This window comes from Podarcis vaucheri (assembly GCF_965113315.1).
Source record: "Podarcis vaucheri genome assembly, chromosome: 16".
In the NCBI taxonomy this organism is placed as follows: Eukaryota; Metazoa; Chordata; class Lepidosauria; order Squamata; family Lacertidae; genus Podarcis; species Podarcis vaucheri.
The window spans coordinates 15,998,873-16,018,991 of record NC_138754.1 but is presented as its reverse complement, the minus strand read 5'-3'; the positions used below and the strand labels follow the sequence as shown (position 1 = coordinate 16,018,991).

General features: G+C 51.4%; 1 protein-coding gene across 3 annotated transcripts in view; it reads left to right on the top strand.

Moving 5' to 3' along the window:
- Positions 1 to 20,119, top strand: part of CDC42BPG (CDC42 binding protein kinase gamma) — a 56,636-nt gene that overhangs the window by 8,247 nt on the left and 28,270 nt on the right. For all 3 annotated transcript variants that reach the window (XM_082204263.1, XM_082204262.1, XM_082204261.1), the window contains exons 2-10: positions 11,011 to 11,102; positions 11,682 to 11,765; positions 11,947 to 12,042; positions 12,556 to 12,704; positions 14,730 to 14,823; positions 15,859 to 16,059; positions 17,796 to 18,044; positions 19,103 to 19,182; positions 19,509 to 19,615. In XM_082204263.1, the coding sequence (XP_082060389.1) occupies positions 11,011 to 11,102; positions 11,682 to 11,765; positions 11,947 to 12,042; positions 12,556 to 12,704; positions 14,730 to 14,823; positions 15,859 to 16,059; positions 17,796 to 18,044; positions 19,103 to 19,182; positions 19,509 to 19,615 (1,152 nt within the window). The remainder of the gene's footprint in view (positions 1 to 11,010; positions 11,103 to 11,681; positions 11,766 to 11,946; positions 12,043 to 12,555; positions 12,705 to 14,729; positions 14,824 to 15,858; positions 16,060 to 17,795; positions 18,045 to 19,102; positions 19,183 to 19,508; positions 19,616 to 20,119) is intronic.

Genomic DNA, 20,119 nt, shown 5'->3' with positions numbered 1-20,119 from the left:
TGTTGACAAGGAGGGGAGCTTCCTTGCAGGCAGGCAGGAAGAGGGGAAAACTTCACGCTTGGGCTTTTTGGGTAGTAGGAGGGGAAATGAAATGTTCCGGTGGCAAGAAACGAAGCCTTGGGAACTGTCTCTCTCAGATAGCAGTAGAAACATGTGGACCTCCAGTGAAGCTGAATGTTGGAAGATTCAGGACAGGCCCAAGAAAGTGCTTTTCCACGCAGCACGTAGTTAAAACTATGGAACTCCTTCCCACTGGAGGCAGTGATGGCCACCAAGCTAGATGGCTTTAAAAGAGGATTGGACAAATTCGTGGAGGAGGGAGCAATCGATGGCTGCTCCATAGCTGGAGGCATCAATGCTTTTGAAGACCATTTGCTGGAGAACCCAGAGGAGGGAAGAGGGCTCTTGTGTTTGGTTCCTGCTTGTGAGTATCCCACAGGCATCTGGTTGGCCGCAGTGAGAACAGGATGCTGGACTAGACGGGCCATGGGCCTGATCCAGCAGGGGTCTTCTTAGGCTCTTCTGCCAAGCGGGAAGGCCAGAGAGGTGTTTCGGCACCGTGTTGAATTTGCCCCATTGGAATGAACTTAGCAGCTCTCATAGGAGAAGGTGGTTCCTGTGGCTTCCTGCCCATAGCATGATTTAACTCAAAGGCAAGGAATAAACCCAACCACCAATACCGCCACCACCACCTTGGTCTTCCCCTAGCTTAATAACCGGGGCCGCAGCCCCCACCCTGCACAGGGGCCTCCCTCCTCTTTGCCTGCAAGGATCCATCTCCTGCCAGGATAACCACTTGAGCGTTCCTTCTGAGCAAGATGTGATGTAACTCTCGCCACCCAACCCCTTTCCCCCTGTGGCTCCTTCTTAACCACGTGAATTGCACTCCGCAACCAGACAGAACCTGTTCTTCAAGTCTGGGTGCTGGGTGGGTGTGTCCTTGATCTTGCAGCGTAGATATTTTTAATCTGGGACCCAAAGTGTGCTCCCTCGGTGACAGTGGTGGCTGTTTGGCAAGGGATGTGCATCCATTCCTGAGGTGGATGGAAGGAGCAGAGGGGTTGCCTGAGGACTTGGTGCAGAAACCAAGGAAGCTGCCAGACCCTTGACCCTCCCAACTAGTTCAGTGTTGCCTACATTGACTGGTGGCGGCAGCAGCTCTCGGGGGGGGGGGTCTTGGCCCAACCCTCCTTGGAAACGCCAAAGACTGAGCCCTGGGCCCTTTTGCTTGCAAAGCATACACTCTGCTCCTTCCCCATAAAGTTGAGCAAGCTGTTAGTCCTCATGGAGTTTGAATAAAGGGCAGATTTTAACAAAATGCAGAAAGCCACCTTCTAGCAAGTCCAAGCACTGCTCCAGGTGCACAGGCTCTCTGGGGTTCTGCAGGGGTCTTCCCAGCCCTTTTGCATGCAGAGCTGGTGCTCCAACTCCTTCCTGGGGTCTGCAGAGACTTCCTGAAGTGACAGCCAGCCTCTTGGGGGGGGGGGGAAGCTGCTTGTGCACTGCATGGCTGGAACAAGCCAGTATCTATGCAACCTGGGCTGTCTATCCACAGAGCTGCCTGCCTGCCCCTCCCATGGGATCTCCTTGCTGCCCCACCAATACTCCCTGAGTGGGTGTAAAAATCAGTGGCATTTCCCCTCTCCACCTGATAGGGAGCTGCTGCTGCTGCTGCTGCTGCTGTCTGGACTGGCTCATGATAGAGGGTGACGCATCATCCGTGGGGGGGGGGGCAGGAGGAATACCAGAACTGTTTGTTGCTCCTGTCGTCAGGGCAACCTGGCCAGGTCTGGCAACCTGGTAGGTAGGTTTTGGATTCCAACCTGTCTGTCAGTCTTCAGGAGGGCTGTTTTTCTTATTTCAGACGGGAGGCTTTTTAAGGTAGCAGCAGCAGCAGCACACCTAGCCAAGGCCCCACAGAAGCCTCTCCCCCCCACCCCCCGCCTCCTTGTGCATGAAGGGTGCACATGCCTGAGGGTGGGTGTGCGCATGTTCACATTCTCTGCGCTGAAATAATCCACTGGGAAAGGGTGGTTCGCATGGCCTGGGTCAGCTGTTGGTCTCTTTGGCACAAGCTGGTCTGCTTCCACTATTTGTGGGTGCGAATGAAGAGGCATCAGCTACACACACACACACCCTGAATGCTTGCAGACATGCTCATCAACCTCTTCTGGCTCTTGAAATTCCACTAAGCACTCCCCTCCCTCCTCTGTGATAAGGCCTGAACCGTTTTTCTTTTTGGTGTTTTCTTGCACACTGGCTGGCAGCAACTCTCAAGGGTTTCAGGTGAGTTTCTTTCCCAGCCCACCTTGGAGCTGCCAGGTATTGAACCTTCTATCTGAGTTTTGCCACGAGTCCAACTCGCAAGCTGCCTTATACCAGGTCCTCAAGCTCCCCATCTTCATATCTGACTGGCTATGGCTCCCCCCCCCTCCTGCCCAGGGTGGTCTCAGGCAGAGAGAGGGCCTTTCCCCTCACCTGCTGCTACCTGCCCCTCTTTTTAAGGGATAGAACCTGGGACCAAATGCTCTGCTATCGAGCGATAGCCTTTCACCACTAAGCACGCTCCTGACAGGGTGAGATCCTGCATTTTCTGATAAATTTTATGGAAGGGGAGCCACCTTGTGGCAAGGCTCTCCCGGGATGTCCCAGCATCTGCTGTCCCCTTTCTTGGAGGGGGGGGGAGCAGGCAGCTAGGCCTGGGAGCAGGCAAATGGGGCAGTGACCCATGGGAAGGGGCTGCCTCTCCTCTCCTCTCTGGCGTGTGGGGTTCAGACCTGGCTCTTGTCCCCACCCTGCTCGCCTTGCGAGGAATGCGGTCCCGCTGGTTCCTCTGGGCGTGCCTAGGCCAGCGCCTGGTTTTCCACTGAGGAACTAAGACTGGAAACTCTTTGGGAGCAGAGGAACACCAGCGGAAGAATTTGCGAAGGAGGCCCTCTCCTCTGGGCCAAGAGAGGGCAGGCAGCAGCTGCTGCCGCTGCCACCATCGCCACACCTCCTCGCCTTGCGAAGGCACCAGCTCTCTACACCCCCTGCTCTCATTCAGAGGCTGTGGGTTCCTAAGGAGAGGTCTGCAGGATCAGGCCAGTGGCCCATCTAAGCTCAGCGGCCAACCAGAGCAAGTCATGCATCCTTTTATCATCTCGCCTCTGACTCACCTTTTCTCCAAACTAAAAAGTCCCAAACACTGTTTTTCATAGGGGACTTGCTTCTTCCACTACATCATTTCGGTTGCCCTTCCTTTAATCTTTACCCATACTGCAGGATCCTTTTTGCGGCAAAGTGGCTGAAACTGTACACTGCATGCCCTTGCCCACATGATTCTCTGAGAGGTCAGCTGACATCCACAGAGATAGAATCAAAGGCTCATCTGGACTAGGTTTTCCCCAACTTGGGTTTCCAGCTGTTTCTTGACTACAACTCCCATCATCCCCAGCTGGCAGGCCAAGTAGTCAGGAATGATGGGAATTGTAGTCCAAAAACAGCTGGAGACCTAAGTTGGGGAAACCCTGATCTAGCTCAAACCCCTGTGTTGTCATTTTCCAGTTGGTGGGTAGAATCATTTCAACCCAACATTGGTGCTGTGTTTCCTGAAACAAATGAAACAGGAATTCCTCTCCAGCTACTTTCACAACTGCAATTCAGTTCTACACAGCCCCATCTCTTCTGATAATAAATGTATGTTCTGGAAGAAGCCAGCTTTCCTCCACCAGATCATGTGACAGGGCTAATAAAGGCGATCAGCAGAAGGACCAGAATGACTGGATGCGCCAGGTGCCACTGGAGGCAAAATTCATTAGAGGGAAGAAGCTCGTTAGTGAAGTTGTGCCAAATTGCAAGCAGAGAACGAGAAGGATCTCGAGGTGTTTTAAGTACATTTACTGTGATTTATCTGCAGTCTTCTCAACGGGCCACCCTGTAACAAAATTCTCCAGGCTGCTCGCGAGAACGGGATTAAATTAAAACAGGCTGAATTGAAACGAGGGTATGATTTTTAATGCATTTTAAACATATCGTGCCAGTTTAGATTCACCAAGGACAGAGAACCTCAGCCCCCTGAAAATCACACAAACACACAATTCCCATTCCCCAGGGAAAACGCTGACTGCCGGACCTTGTCCAAACTTACGGAATCTTAGAATTGTAGAGTTGGAAGGGCACCCAAAGGCCATCCAGTCCAACCCTCTGCAATGCATCACAACTAAAGACTTTACAGTGGTGCCCCGCAAGACGAATGCCTCACGAGACGAAAAACGAAAGGTTTTTTTGTTTTCGAGTTGCTTCGCAAGACGAATTTCCCTATGGGCTTGCTTCGCAAAACGAAGCTTGCCCCGCAAGCTCTGGGGACAGCGGGAAGTGCAGTGCGTCTTCCCCACTGTCCCCGGACCTCTTTTGAAGCAAGGGGCGGCGGGGAGAAGATCGCTTCTCCCCGTTGCCAGCCCCGCAAGCTCCGGGGACAGAGGGGAAGGCGCAGTGCCTTCCCCTCTCTCCCCGGACCCCTTTTGAACCAAGGGGTGGCAAGGGGGAGAAGCGATCTTCTCCTCTCCGCCCCTTGCTTCAAAAGAGGGGACAGAGCGGCGCTTCCCCTCTGTCCCCAGACGGTCTCCATAGGAACGCATTGATTGATTTTCAATGCATTCCTATGGGAAACCATGCTTCGCAAGACGAAAAACTCGCAAGAAGAAAAAACTTGCGGAACGAATTAATTTTGTCTTGCGAGGCACCACTGTATTATTATTATTATTATTATTATTTATTTATTTATTTCTATCTCGCCCTCCCCAGCCGAAGCCGGGCTCAGAGCAGCCAACAACAACAAAAGCAACACAATTCACATAAAAGCTTAAGAGCTGAACATCAGCCCTGCTGGATCAGACCAAAGGGCTCCCATCTAGCCTAGTATCCTGTGCACGCAGACATGCCCCCATGGGACCTCCCCACTGGAGATTCCCAGTGGGATGCATAATTCAGATGCATCCTGAGTTAATTGGAGCTGGGCTTCCACCTTCCTCTGTGCATGCCTCTCCGAAAAGGAGAGCTAGTGGTTAGGGCTGAGGAACCAGACAACCCTCATCAGCCATGCTGGCTGCTCCAACTGCATCTGGAAAGCTACAGGCCTGGATGGGAGCCAGGACTCCTGGGTCTCTCTTCCACAGGGTGCAGCCAGGGAGCCAGGCTCAGCAAATCCAGAAATTCTGCATGCAAGCAGCATCTTTGGGTATGGTGCTTGCCCAGTGGGCATTTTCCTGTCAAGGATTGGGGAGAGCTGCCTGCTTGTGTTTGAGACACTTGTGCCCAAGCTTGCTGCTGCCCGCCTCTCTTCCCTGTCCCTACAGCATAGGAGTGGGCCTTGGGAGTGCAGAGTTTCCAATTATTGTAGAATTGGAAAAGATTCACCTGGTGCGCAGGCTAAGACCCTACCTGCCCGCGGACTGTCTCGCCAGAGTGGTGCATGCTCTGGTTATCTCCTGCTTGGACTACTGCAACGCGCTCTACGTGGGGCTATCTTTGAAGGTGACCCGGAAACTGCAATTAATCCAGAATGTGGCAGCTAGACTGGTGGCTGGAAGCGGCCGCCGGGACCACATAACACCGGTTCTGAGAGATCTGCATTAGCTCCCAGTATGTTTCCGAGCACAATTCAAAGTGTTGGTGCTGACCTTTAAAGCCCTAAACGGCCTCGGTCCAGTATACCTGAAGGAGTGTCTCCCCCCCCCATTGTTCAGCCCGAACACTGAGATCCAGCACCAAGGGCCTTCTGGCGGTTCGGTCATTGCGAGAAGTGAGGTTACAGGGAACCAGACAGAGGGCCTTCTCGGTAGTGGCACCCACCCTGTGGAACACCCTCCCTTCAGATGTGAAGGAAATAAGCAGCTATCCTATCTTTAAAAGACATCTGAAGGCAGCCCTGTTCAGGGAACTTTTTAATATTTAATGCTGTACTGTTTTTAACACTTGATTGGGAGCCGCCCAGAGTGGCTGGGGAAACTCAGCCAGATGGGCGGGGTATAAATAATATATTATTATTATTATTATTATTATTATTGTTGTTGTTGTTGTTGTTGTTGTTGTTGTTGTTTTATTATTATTTTATTTTATTATTATTATTATTATTATTATTATTATTATTATTCAGGAAAGGGCAACCAAAATGATAACAGGCTTGGAGTGGCTCCTCTATGAGGAAAGGTTGCAGCGTTTTGGTTTAGAGAAAAGGCGAGTAAGAGGTGAGATGGTAGAAATTTAGAAAATGATGCATGGCATGGAGAAAATGAACGAAGAAAACTTTTCCTCCCTTTCTCCTAACACTAGAAGTCGTGGACGTCCAGTGAAGCCAAATATTTGAAGATTCAGGACTGGTAAAAGGAAGTACCGTACTTCTTCTTGCAGTGGGGCTGCCTTTGAAGCTGACCCAGAAACTCCAGCGGGTGCAGAATGCCGCGGCGAGGCTCCTTACGGGGTCCTTGCCGCGGGATCACGTTCATCCAGTGCTTTACCAACTGCACTGGCTCCCGAAGGAGTACAGGGTCAGGTTTAAGGTGCTGGTTTTGACCTTTAAAGCCCTATGCGGCCTAGGACCCACGTACCTACGGGACTGCCTCTCCTGGTATGCCCCACGGAGGACCTTAAGGTCCACAAATGACAACATTTTGGAGGTCCCAGGTCGCACGGTGGTTAGATTGGTCTCAGCTAGGGCCAGGGCCTTTTCAGTACTGGCCCCGACTTGGTGGAACGCTCTGTCACAAGAGACTAGGGCCCTGAGGGACATGACATCTTTCCGCAGGGCCTGCAAGACAGAGCTGTTCCCCCTGGCCTTTGGTTTGGACTCAGTCTGACCCTTATGTTTCTCCCCCCTTATGGTCTTGATCTATCGGCTACTTTTAAAATGAGGCTGCATTTTAAATTGCTTTTTAACCTGTATTTTAAATTGGGGTCCCCCCATTATGTTTTTACTGTGATTTTATTGGTGTTAGCCACCCTGAGCCTGGCTCTGGCCAGGGAGGGTGGAATATAAATAAATTATTATTATTATTATTATTATTATTATTATTATTATTATTATTAAACTACAGAACTCGCTGCCACTGGAGGCAGTGCTGGCCACCAACCTGGGTGGCTTTAAAAAAGGATGGGGCAAAATCCCTGCAGGAGGAAAAGGCTATCACTGACTTCTAGCCACAATGGCTAGGCTCTGTCTCTTCTGAAGACCAGTTACTAAAAACTACAGGAGAGGAGAGGGCTGTTGTGCTTGAATCCTGCTTGCAAGTTTCCCACTGGGGCATCTATGGTAGTTGGCCCCTGTGAGAACAGGAGCCTGGTCTGGATGGGCCACTGGCCTGACCTAGCAGCCTCTCCTTAGGTTTTCTTCTCACCCAGCAAAACCCTGCAAATGTTGTTGCTTTTGAGAGACAGAGAGAAAGAGATCCCTTAATGAAATTGGCAGCGCCTGTCACTTTCCACCTGTTCCAAGCCTGAGGCAGATTGTACAGCTTGATTAACTTTATGTACGGGAAAAGGAGTGTGCTGGGCTTATTTTGGCCAGCAAACTTGCCTGCTTTCGGGACCGAGGGTTAGTTTCCCACATTGCCAAATGACGGCTGAAAAACAGTGCCTCTGAGGTTGAGCAGAGTGCAGTCCCGCCATTAAGATCACCCCAACTTTCCCCTATACCTCTGGAATAAGGGGCCAAAGGTCCAATGTTCACCTAGCCCTAGCACATCTCCTGTTTTCTACAAGTTAGGCGCTGGAGGGAAGGGGAGGTTTTTCTGTTAATCATGCACCTCAAGGCTTGGGCAATTCATCAGCTCTTAAGTAGCCTCCTGCTTAATGTCCTCCTGCCAAGAGACCTGGTCGCCTGGGGGGCGAGGTGGGCCTGTGGCTCGCTAGATGTTGCTGGACTCCCAGTTCCTATCAAGGCAATTGTCAAGGGAGATGGGAGTTCAACAATATCTGGAAATTCAGAGGCTCCTCACCCCTGCTGTACATAAGAACATCAGAAGAGACCACTGGATCAGGCCACAGGGGGCCAATCTAGTCCAGCCTCCTGTTCTCACAGCGGCCAAACAGGTGCCCAGGATGGGAAACCCACAAGCAGGATTTGTGTCCTGTAGGCGACAGAAGTTTCTATGGTGCCTGCTGTGCACCTCTGACGGAAGCAGTATACTGGGGAAGGTGGTTTAGTGTGTTCCAGTGTGACTTCTCCTTCCCAGAATGGTTGGGTGTGCAAATTCGGCACCGAGACCAGTTGGTTGTTGCAATGCGCAGGAGCTTTAGAGCCTTCCATGAATCGGCTTGTTCTGGATAGGGGAAAGAGAGAGTCTCCAAACCTAACCCCTGGACCCCCGCTTTTGCTGTCTTCGCTCTGCAGCAATACTTGTTCTGCTTAAAGGGAGAACTGCTTCCCCACTCTGTCCCAAAGCTGAGGCTCCAGATCTGGGCCTGACCCTGGCATTTCATGCTTGGAGCGCAGGAGGCTGGCGGTGCTCCAGCCCTGCTCCGGCGCGCCTTCTCCCAGCTAGTCGCTCTGCCTCCTTCCTTCTCAGAGATGCCTCGGCGGCCCATGCAGGAAGAGACAGGTGCCACCGCGTGCGTAAGGCTGCCAAGGGTGGCATGATGGGGCATGCAGGCATAGGGCCCCACCCTGGGCACCAAAAGGGGCAGGTGAGCAAGTTGGATCACAGCGGCTTTTCACGCCACAGGCAGAGCTTAGCAGCCTCTCTCGGAGTGTTCCTAACAGGGAAAGAGTGTGACGAGCAGGGCTTCAGCTTTGGTAGGAGTGATACCTAGTGGTTAGAGCAGGCATGGCCAAACTTGGCCCTCCAGCTGTTTTGGGACTACAACTCCCATCCTCCCTAGCTAACAGACCCAGCTGTCAGGGATGATGGGAATTGTAGTCCCAAAACAGCTGGCGGGCCAAGTTTGGCCATGCCTGGGTTAGGCAAGGAGGTGTGCGAATCAGCATGCTGGGATTGTGGCCTGCTTTAAAGGCTCTAAAGGGGGTGATGGAAAATGGATCTCGGCTGCCTCCTGTTCCTTGCGCAGCAAAAGACGGAAATCTAGCTTCTGGTTCATACCTTCCCACCAAGAGGGTTCTTGTGATCAGATCTTGCTTGCGGGTTTCTCATTGGGACATCTGATTGGCCACTATGAGAACATGATCCTGGACTAGAAACCGGGATGGCTTCTGTAAATTCGGGAATGTCCCTGGAAAATAGGGACCCTTGAAGGGACTGTTAATGGGATGGGATGAGAAATGTGTGCACCTTTCAGTGCTTGTTGGACTCAAGCTCCCATCATCCCTGACCATTGCCAGGGGATGATGGGAGTTGGAGTCTAATGACATCACGGGCTTCCTGCTGCTGCTGTGAGTTGGCCACACTATCCTGGCCAGCTCTGCCAGGCAATCTCAGAAACGATCCATTCCGCATTTTGCTGCTGTTAATCAGGAACCCACTTGCCCCCCCCCCATGTACTTCAGGGATGGGTCACCTGCGTTCTCCCAGGTCTTTATGAACTCCCATCAGCCTCAGACAGCAGGGCCAGTGGTCAGGAATTATGAGATCTGTAGTCCAATAACATACCCTCCCCCCCAAAACCCTCCACCCCTTAGTTGCGCAACTGCAAAGACTCAGGAAATTGTTCCGTTGTTGTTTTTTGTAATTAAATTACATTGTTTTGCACCAAGCTTAGCTGTATTATAATCCGCTTTGTCAAGGCTGTTTGCTTTGAGAATATAACTAAATAAATAGCGTCCACACACGGATCAAGACACCTGTCTCTTGTTTCTCAACTGTAAAATACACAAAATATTTTCTGCATGCTTAATTCTTTGATGGATGGTGTCATCCGAAAAGTCACTTCAGAGTCGGTTGGCTTCCTTTGACTTGTGTTTAGAGATCTCTGGCATGGCTTCGTTGGAACTGCAGCTTGTGATCACAACAGTGGGGCTACATGCCAGGGTTGTTATAAACCTCCCCCTGCCATGCTCTTGTGCAGTTTTGGAGCTGCTGGATAAAAAAAATGAAGTTATATACGGTACATCACGAAGAACCCTAGCCGGGAGGGCAAGGACCACCTTATTACCATTGCTACTACTCTGGGAGCTGTTTCTGGCTGAAGAGACAAAAATGACTAAATAGACAAAAATAAAAATAGGAATAAAAGCTTTTGCTGGCGTCACTTTGGGTTGCACATAAACCAGACTGGTGCCTGCAGCTTAGGATAAGCTTTGCAAGAGGGTGGCTGTACGAACTGGAGGTTTAGAATTAACAACTAGAGCGAGTCATCTCCTGTTTCCTGAATTCAACAGCTTTGCTGAATTTTGGCTGAGCGTGAAAGCTCTGCAGCTTTGTAAGGGGAAACAAAATTTCAGAATTTGCAAAGCATTTCACTTTCGAATTGCTCATATATCACTGACCTGTCCCAGCTACAGTATTGCAGTGACTGTGCGGAGGAAGAGATTTGGGTCTGAGAAACCAAGCGCAGGTGCTCAGAGGCTATAGGATGAGCAGGAAATGTGTGTGGATGTTGTGTTTTAAAAAACGAAAGGCTCTGTGACAGTGACAGTTTAGGGTCCCATAAAATGTATACACCACTTGATTATTTTTTAAAAAAACCTCGAAGTGGTTTACAAAAGAGATAAAACAATGAAATTGTCAATAAGAAAAATGAACAACAAGAATATAAGACTTTCAAAAAGCTAAAATAACATTAGACTAAAAGCGGAATCGGCTAAACAGCTGGGTGGGCTTGTCCAAATGAAGATATTTTTAGAAGATGCTGAAAAGAGTACTGGAGGGAGGGAGTTCCGAAGTTTAGGTACTGCCACACTAACAGACTGAGTCCTTATAAATGTGGAACAGGCAGGTATTATGTGGAACAGTGCTAGTGTGCATGAGGGCCGGTTTTTGAGAGAGTCTTCATGTACTCATCTTTTTCTTCTTTAATTACGGCCAATGGATACCCCAGTAAAACCAGGGGGGCCCTTCCTGTCTCTTATTCTTCTTCCAGCCTCCCCTTTCGCCACCAAGGCCAAGCAGCTGCGCTTGCGAAGGGATGACTTTGAGATCCTGAAGGTGATCGGACGAGGGGCTTTTGGCGAGGTGAGTGCCAGTGGCGGGCGCTGTCTTTGAGGGGGACATAAAAACACCCGCCCTGCGAGGATGGGCATTTGGACCAGGGCTGCCCTCACTCCCTGCTACAGAATTTTAAAGGATGAGACCATACCCTCCCCTTCCCTGTCTGAAGCTTTTGCTGGAATAAATTTGATCCAGGACAATTCTTTGCAAGTTTACGCAGGTGTAAGTCCCATGGGCATATTCCTTATGGGCAAATGCCTGGGATAGTGGCCCTTCATTCTTTTAAGTTCAGAAAGGGCAGGTTCTGAATTGATCTGCAAAGGAATGCATCCTTTTTCCAAAATCCCAGGCGTTATGAGACCCTCAGCCCCACCCCACAGGGTCTGGGGGAGGCAGAGGTATATTTCTGAGCCTAGAGGTCCAATCTAATCTTACTGGCTATCGCCCAGCCACACTGGCAAAGATGGGCCAGAGGTTTTTGCACCAGTGTACTCTATCATGGACAATTGGCTGTGCTTTAATGATGACCCAAAGTCTGCCACCAGAGTAGGCTGGGGAGAAAATGGGTGACGGTCTAAGTGTTGTTGTCCCCCTCTGCACCAGGTGGCGGTTGTGAGAATGAAACAGACAGAGGAGGTTTATGCCATGAAGATTCTACACAAATGGGAAATGTTGAAGAGAGCAGAGGTATGTGCCCCCGTCATGTGCCAGGCCCTGTCTGAGAAGCAGAAGACGTTTCTTTCAAGGCTGATGAGTACAGAGCCTTTGGGGGGGGCATTTAGCACAAGAGTGGGGAGCCAGAAACGAAAAATAAAATGAATTCCCTTTAGATCTTAGCTCCTTTCTCTCTGCCTTTTCCTCCCTGCAGACGGCTTGCTTCCGGGAGGAGAGAGATGTGCTGGTCCGCGGGGACAGGCAATGGATCACCACCTTGCACTTTGCCTTCCAGGACGATCACTACCTGGTGAGCCTCATTGCACAATGCAGTGCTGGGGGAGAAATGGGAGGTGGGAGAGACTTTTCTATCGGAAGGCATCATGCCATCTTCCTCACCTTGGTGACCTCAAGGTGTTTTGGGTTGCAAGGGTCATTGCCCCTGATTATTGGCCCTGGCTGGCTGGGGCTTCCCAAAACACCTGGAGGGGACACCAGGTTGGCTAACACTGCTCTCGGGTCTTAGAATTATAGCAGAGGGTACCCCCAAAGGTCATCCAGCCCAGTCCCCTGCAATGCAAGAATCACAACTAAACTGAAGAGTTCCTGGCAGGTGGCCATCCAACCTTTGTTTCGTCTTGGGCAGAGAGGAGATTTCCCCCAGCCCCTCCTCTCTGGTAAACTGGAGATGGCGGAGATTTGAACCCAGGACCTTCCTCGTTTGAAGGCAACAGAGAGTCAGTGGATGTGTGAGCCCTGCTGAGTCCTACCCCCCAGCCCACTGTTCTTTCGTTCTTCTGTAATTCACTCCTCCTTTCTGCAGTACCTAGTGATGGATTACTACGCAGGAGGGGACCTCCTCACCCTCCTCAGCAAGTTTGAGGACCGCCTGCCTGAGGACATGGCTTGCTTCTACCTGGCTGAGATGGTCCTGGCTATCCACTCCCTCCACCAGCTCCAATACGTTCACAGGTAAGTTCGTCTGCCTGGCTCTGGAACTGGCAGGGAAACGCCCTCCTGCCTCAGCTTCCTCACTCCCAAAATGGGGAAGAGTGGCATCTGGTTTCCCTACTAACCCCAAGTGGAAGCAGAAGATATTGGCATGCAGGCAGAGTTTCCTCTTCTCTCCCTTTTATCTGTTTCCAGATTAAGATCTTTAGAGGCCCTAAACACTTAAAATATTTTGGTGGCCCCATATATATCTAATTCAAAATACAGTGGTACCCCGCAAGACGAACGCCTCACGAGACGAAAAACTCGCAAAACGAAAGGTTTTTTCGTTTTCGAGTTGCCTCGCAAGACGAATTTCCCTATGGGCTTGCTTCGCAAAACGAAGCTTGCCCCGGGGGACAGCGGGTCTTCTCTTTTGAAGCAAGGGGCGGCGGGGAGAAGCGATCTTCTCCCTGCAGCCCCAGGTCCGGGGACAGTGGGAACCGCTTCCCGCTGCCCCCGGACCTCTTTTGAAGCAAGGGGCTGCGGGGAGATCGCTTCTCCCCACCGCCCCTTGCTTCAAAAGAGGTCCGGGGACAGCGGGAAGCGCTTCCCGCTGCCCCCCGGACCTCTTTTGAAGCAAGGGGCTGCGGGGAGATCGCTTCTCCCGGTGCTCCGAAGCCGGGTGGGGGGGCGGGAACACCTGCCCCAGCCACCCCGCTTTGGAACGCTGCTCCGAAGCGGGGTGGGGGGCGGGAACACCTGCCCCAGCCGCCGGGCTCCGGAGCGCTGCTGCGAAGCCGGGCGGGGGGGCGGGAACACCTGCCCCAGCCGCCGGGCTCCGGAGCGCTGCTGCGAAGCCGGGCGGGGGGTGGGTGGGAACACCTGCCCCAGCCGCCGGGCTCCGGAGCGCTGCTGCGAAGCCGGGCGGGGGGGCGGGAACACCTGCCCCAGCCACCCCGCTTCGGAACGCTGCTCCGAAGCAGGGTGGGGGGGCGGGAACACCTGCCCCAGCCGCCGGGCTTCAGAGCGCTGCTGCGAAGCCGGGCGGGGGGGGGGCGGGAACACCTGCCCCAGCCACCCCGCTTCGGAACGCTGCTCCGAAGTGGGGTGGGGGGGCGGGAACACCTGCCCCAGCCGCCGGGCTTCGTAGCGCTGCTGCGAAGCCGGGCGGGGGGGGGCGGGAACACCTTCTGAAGGCGGGCGGGGGGCGAAAGTCTTTGTCCCCCCTGCCTGTCTTCCCAGGTGCTTTTAAATCGCCCCGGACAGCGGAGAAGTCCTCCACTGTCCCGGGGCGATTTTAAAATGCCGCCCGCCAGCATTTTAAGATCGCCCGGACAGCGGAGAAGTCCTCCGCTGTCCCGGGGTTTTTTAAAATGCTGGGGGTGGGAAGAAAAGCCCTTGCCCCCCCCCCAGCCTGGTCTGAAGGCGGTTTCCCTAGGAACGCATTAATTGATTTTCAATGCATTCCTATGGGAAACCGTGCATCGCAAGACGAAGAGACTTGCGGAACGAATTAATTTCGTCTTGCGAGGCACCACTGTATGAACAATCATAAAATTTTATTTTTTGAAATGAAATAAAACCTGCAGTAAGGTGGATACTTTTGTATACTTTCACTTTACTTATATTTGAGATTTTTTTTCTCCTTTTTCTAATTGCAAAATCTTTGATCAGATCCTCAGACTACTCTTACGTCACACATCTTCTTGTATGGTTAGTTGAGATAAGGCATCCAGTCTTCCTTGTTGCAGTTGTTTTGTTGGGACTTTTAACTGAGAAAACGAACACCTAGCTGAGCTATTTGTGACTATCAACGTTAAAAATCCTGCAATGGGAAATTTCTTCCCTCGATGCCCTAAGCACGTGCTTATTTTGCTTAATGGTTAATCCAGCCGTGGCTTTCATCCCAGCCTGCCAGACTCTCCTTCCTCTGGAAGACAGAAGTGGGACTCTTGGGGTCCCTCTGGCCCACAGACCCTCAATGAGTCCCAGTTTCAGGCCCCGTCCCTTCTGGCCACTGACCCCCGGGACTCTTGCTCACCACTGTGGCTCCCCCCTCTGCAGGGACATCAAGCCGGACAACATCCTCATTGACACCAACGGGCACATTCGTCTGGCCGACTTTGGCTCCTGCCTGCGCCTGCATTCAGATGGCATGGTGAGTGTCGGGGAGGGGGGCCTGAGAATCACTAGGGCTGCCTCTGGCCCTGACCCTCCTGCTTGGGTGCAGCCTGTGATGAATGGTCCTTGGGGTGTGGTGACCCTCAAACCCCCAATCTAGAGGAGGTTGATTTACGATATGATACAATACGATAATCTTTATTGTCATTGTCCCATGCAAAACAACGTAATTGAAAAAATCTACATCAGACATTCAAAAACCAACAAGCCTGCTATCCCAGCTATCCCAGCCTGGTTAACCCCCTAAAAACTCTGATACCCCATAATTAAATACAATATACTCCCACAGAGACTACCTTACACTGCATTTAAAACCAAAATCACATTTGGATAAAAACTGTTTCTCAGGCGGCTAGTCCTAGTCCTAGTCTTTATAACCCTGTACCTCCCAGAAGGCAGAAGCTGAAAGAGTTTTATTTATATCCCAGCTTTTTCTCCAAGGAGCTCAAGGTGGGGCACACCCTTCTCCTCATTTAATCTCCACAACAACATCCCTGTGAGGGACTGAGGTCAAGGTCACGCCCAGTGGGCTTCATGGCTGAGTGAGGGGATTCGAACCTTGGTCTCTCCCAGGTCCTAGTCCAGGGGGCAGCAAACTTTTTCAGCAGGGGGCCAGTCCACTGTCCCTCAGACCTTGTGGGGGGCCGGACTATATTTTTTTTTTGGGGGGGAAATGAACGAATTCCTATGCCCCACAAATAACCGAGAGATGCGTTTTAAATAAAAGCACACATTCTACTCATGTAAAAACACCAGGCAGGCCCCACAAATAACCCAGAGGTGCATTTTAAATAAAAGGACACCTTCTACTCATGTAAAAACACGCTGATTCCTGGACCGTCTGCGGGCTGGATTTAGAAGGTGATTGGGCCGGATCCAGCCCCTGAGCCTTAGTTTGCCTACCCATGTCCTAGTCCGACCTTCCAACCACTACATCGCACTGCCCATCGGGGAACGATGCAGCTGAGCTGGAGTCCAGATTCTCTCCCTTCTCTGCCCCCTCAACCCCCAGGTGGAGTCTCCTGTGGCTGTGGGGACCCCTGATTACATCTCCCCAGAGATCCTGCAGGCCATGGAGGACACTAAAGGGAAATACGGCCCCGAGTGTGACTGGTGGTCCCTGGGGGTCTGCATGTACGAGCTGCTTTTCGGGGAGACCCCGTTCTATGCCGAGTCCTTGGTCGAGACCTACGGCAAGATCATGAACCACGAGGTGAGTGGGGCAGAGCAAGGTCAGGATGGGGGTAGGGGAGGCAGCTGTGGGGCAGCAGAGCAAACGGGAGAATTTGTGGTGGGCCTGTTTTCCTAATGCCTTCTGTGGGTAATCTTTGGATACGGCTGGGGAGGGGGAGGAGGGCTGCCGAGGTGAAATGCCACTTTGGTTCAGGGGCACCATCAGGTGGGGGGGGGTGGAGAGACTATAGGGCAGAGACCTTGGGCTTTACTTAGCAGAATTGGCTGGACAGACCCAAACCACAGGCAGGTGGGTTTATGAGGTTTAGAAGGAAGCAAATTTATTTATTTATTTACTTACCTACTTACCTACCTACCACCTTTACCCCTCACCCACCGTGAAGCTCAAAAGTGTGGTGCATGTGGTTCTCCTCCTCCTCATTTAACCCCCACAACAACCCTGCGAGGTAGATTAGGCTGAGAGGCAGTGGCTGAGTTCAAGCTCATCCCCCAGTGAGCTTCATGGTGGCAAGAGTAGGAATTTGGGCTCTGGTGTCTCTCCCAGGTCTTAGTCTGACCCTCTAAACCAGCCTTTCTCAACTTGTGAGTCCACAGATGTTGTTGAACTACAACTCCCATCACCCCTAGCTAGCAAAGCCAGAGCTCAGGGATGATGGGAGTTGTAGTCCAACAACATCTGGGGACCCACAGGTTGAGAACCACTGCTTGAACACTCAGCCACATGGTCTCTCTGTTTTATTTTTATTTCCTCTGAGGAGCTCAAGGCGGTATACTTAGTTCTCCTCTATCCCATTTAATCCCCACAACAACAACAACAACAACAACAGCCTTATAAGGTAGGTTAGGGTTGAGAGGCAGTGACTGGCCCCAAGGGCACACCTAGTGAGCCTCATGGCTGAGTGGGGATTCAAACCAGGGCCTAGGCCAACACTCAAACCGCTACACCACATGTTATTGCTCTCTCAAGACTGGGGGGGGGGGGTGCAAGACCAAAAGATCTGGCATGGAAAATGACTCCCTTACCCCCTGTTTCTCTCCTCTGGCTCAATCTTTGCTTATGCTCCTGAGGGAGCATAGGTATTCCTCTCCTTTTATTAAGTTTGTACACTGTCCTTCCTCCCAAAGGAGTGTGGTGAAGTCAACATCAAAATGTTAAAAGGATACAATTCAGAATACAGTGGTACCTCAGGTTAAGAACTTAATTCGTTCCAGAGGTCCGTTCTTAACCTGAAACTGTTCTTAACCTGAAGCACCACTTTAGCTAATGGGGCCTCCCACTGCCCCGCCGCTGCACGATTTCTGTTCTCATCCTGAAGCAAAGTTCTTAACCCAAGGTACTATTTCTGGGTTAGCGGCGTCTGTAACCTGAAGTGTCTGTAACCTGAAGCGTATGTAACCCAAGGTACCACTGTAAAACAAAACTCTTAATCTCAGGGTTATGGGTTCGAGGCCCATGTTGGACAAAAGATTCCTGCATTATAGGGGGTAGGACTAGATGACCCTCATGCCCCCTTCCAACTCTATGATTCTCTGAAAAACCTATTTCAAACATTCAAAAACACTGGATAAAGACATAAGAAGAGCCCTGGAGGATCAGGACAGTGGCCTACCTAGTTCAGTATGCAGATTTATTTTAAGTTCCCATCAATCTCTACCTCAGGGCTTTTTGATATGCCCTCCTTGCCCCCACAAGCGTGGAGGATGCCTGTTACCTGCTGCGCCCCCTGATTCCCCCTTGGCATCTCTCACACTCAGGACCACCTGCAGTTTCCGACGGACATCACCGACGTCTCGGAGAGTGCCAAGGACCTCATCCGAGGGCTGCTGTGCCGGCAGGAGCTGCGCCTGGGCCAGAAAGGCATTGAGGATTTCAAGCGCCACCCCTTCTTCAAAGGCATCGACTGGGACAACATCCGCAAAAGTCCCCCGCCCTACTTGCCCGAGGTGGCCAGCCCGGCCGACACATCCAACTTCGACGTCGATGATGACATGATCAAGGAGTCGGTATGGGAGGAGCTTGTCTCACTTTCAGGGCTGTTCTAATACAGTGGTACCTCGGCTTAAGAACTTAATTCATTCCGGAGGTCCGTTCTTAACCTGAAACCGTTCTTAACCTGAGTTACCACTTTAGCTAATGGGGCCTCCCGCTGCCGCCACGCGATTTCTCTTCCCATCCTGAAGCAAAGTTCTTAACCCGAGGTACTATTTTTGGGTTAGTGGAGTCTGTAACCTGAAGCGTCTGTAACCTGAAGCGTCTGTAACTCGAGGTACCACTGTATAGATGTTATACGTGGGGCTGCCTCTGAAGGCAGTTTGGAAACTTCAGCTGGGTCAGAGTTCAACAGCCAGGTTGCTCACCCAGGGTAAGACTGTCTGAGCATATAACACCAATCCTGGCCCAACTGCACTGGTCACCTGTTAATTTCTGGGCCCAATTCAACATTGCTGGTTTTTCCTATAAAGTCCTCTGTGGTTTAGGACCCCAATACCTCAAGGACCACCTCTCCACATAGAAACAGACCCAGACCCTGCAATCGTCATCTGAGGCCCTTCTTCATGTGCCCCCTCCACCAGAGGTCCAGAGGGTGGCGACATGAGAACAGGGTCTTTTCAGTGGTGGCTTCTTATTTGTGGAATGCTCTCCCAGGGAGGCTCATCTGACGCCATCATTGCATATCTTTAGGTGCCAGGCATTCCTCTTCAAGCAGGACTTTGGCTGTCAATGGTCTATAACCTTTTAAAGTGTGTTGGTTTTAATATTTTCCCTGCGCTTGTTGTTTTGTTTTTGGGAAAACGCCTGTGGCGAGAGGAGGCATCTAAATAATAATAATAATAATAATAATAATAATAATAATAATAATAATGGCAATGTGCAAGGGGTGGGGTGACTGCTAATCATTTCACAGCCATAACAGTGCCACCCATTCCCAAGAGGGGAGGTGCAGCACATTCAGGAAAATTCCAAGGTTTGCAGAAGTATTGCTACTGTTGGTGTGTGTGTGTGTGCCCCTTGAAGTTCCTTCTAACCCTGCGATTCTATCAATTTTTCCCTTCCTTCCTAGGAGACACTTCCGCCTGTATCCCACGCTGCCTTCTCTGGCCACCACCTGCCTTTTGTGGGATTTACCTTCACTTCTGGGAGGTATGTGGAGTCTCCATTTTATTCTCACACACTTCAGTATATGCGGTGGGATTTGGGGCTGCGGGTGGTGGGTGGGATCTGACAGAGAAAGTGGCTTGAGCTTCCCCTTTGTATCTGAGAGAGGATTTGAACCCTGGATTTGAGCACCCCCAGCTCAGCCTTCTAACTGCTGCTCCTCAATCTCAGCTTTGGCAAATGTGAAGCCTTGCCAATTTGTTTCACTCACCCTCGTTGGTTGTTTGCCCGAGGCTTGCTATGTTCATGCAAATGTATGCAAAACAGACAAGGGCCCTGGCCCTGCAACCTCCTCTCGTTATCCCCTGCAGCCTCCTCTCTGAGCGGCACCCGGCCTCCCCCTCCAGCACTGCCCGCCTAGAGAAGAGAATCCGTCACCTGGAACGGGAGAAAATGGAGCTGGCCCGGAAACTGCAAGGTATTTATTTGCCATATGCCACATCTGTCTGTCTGTCTGTCTGTCTGTCTGTCTGTCTGTCTGTCTGTCACATTTCTAGGAGTTGTAGTTTGGTAAGGGTGCTGAGAGTCGGTAGGAGACTGCTCATTCCCCTCCCAGAACCACAATTCCCAGAGGGGTTTAACAACCAATCCCTCACCCCAGGGAACTCTGGGAATTGTAGCTCTGTGAGGGGAATGGCAAGGTTTCCTCACAACTCCCAGCACCCTAAAAAACCACAGCTCCTAGACTTCTTTGGGGATGGGGGAACCATGGTTGTTTAAAGTGGTGCTCATGTGCCTTAAGCATACTGTGCAGTTGGGGGTCTAAATTTCAAGTCTAGTTTGGCCCTGAATAATGCCTTCAAAATAACCGTCAACTGACTCAGGAAGGACCTGTCTCTCACTGACAGTGAACCACAATGGCTCTAAAAGCCAAGATGGAGATCTGGACTACAACTCCCATTGTGCTTGGCCATTAGCCATG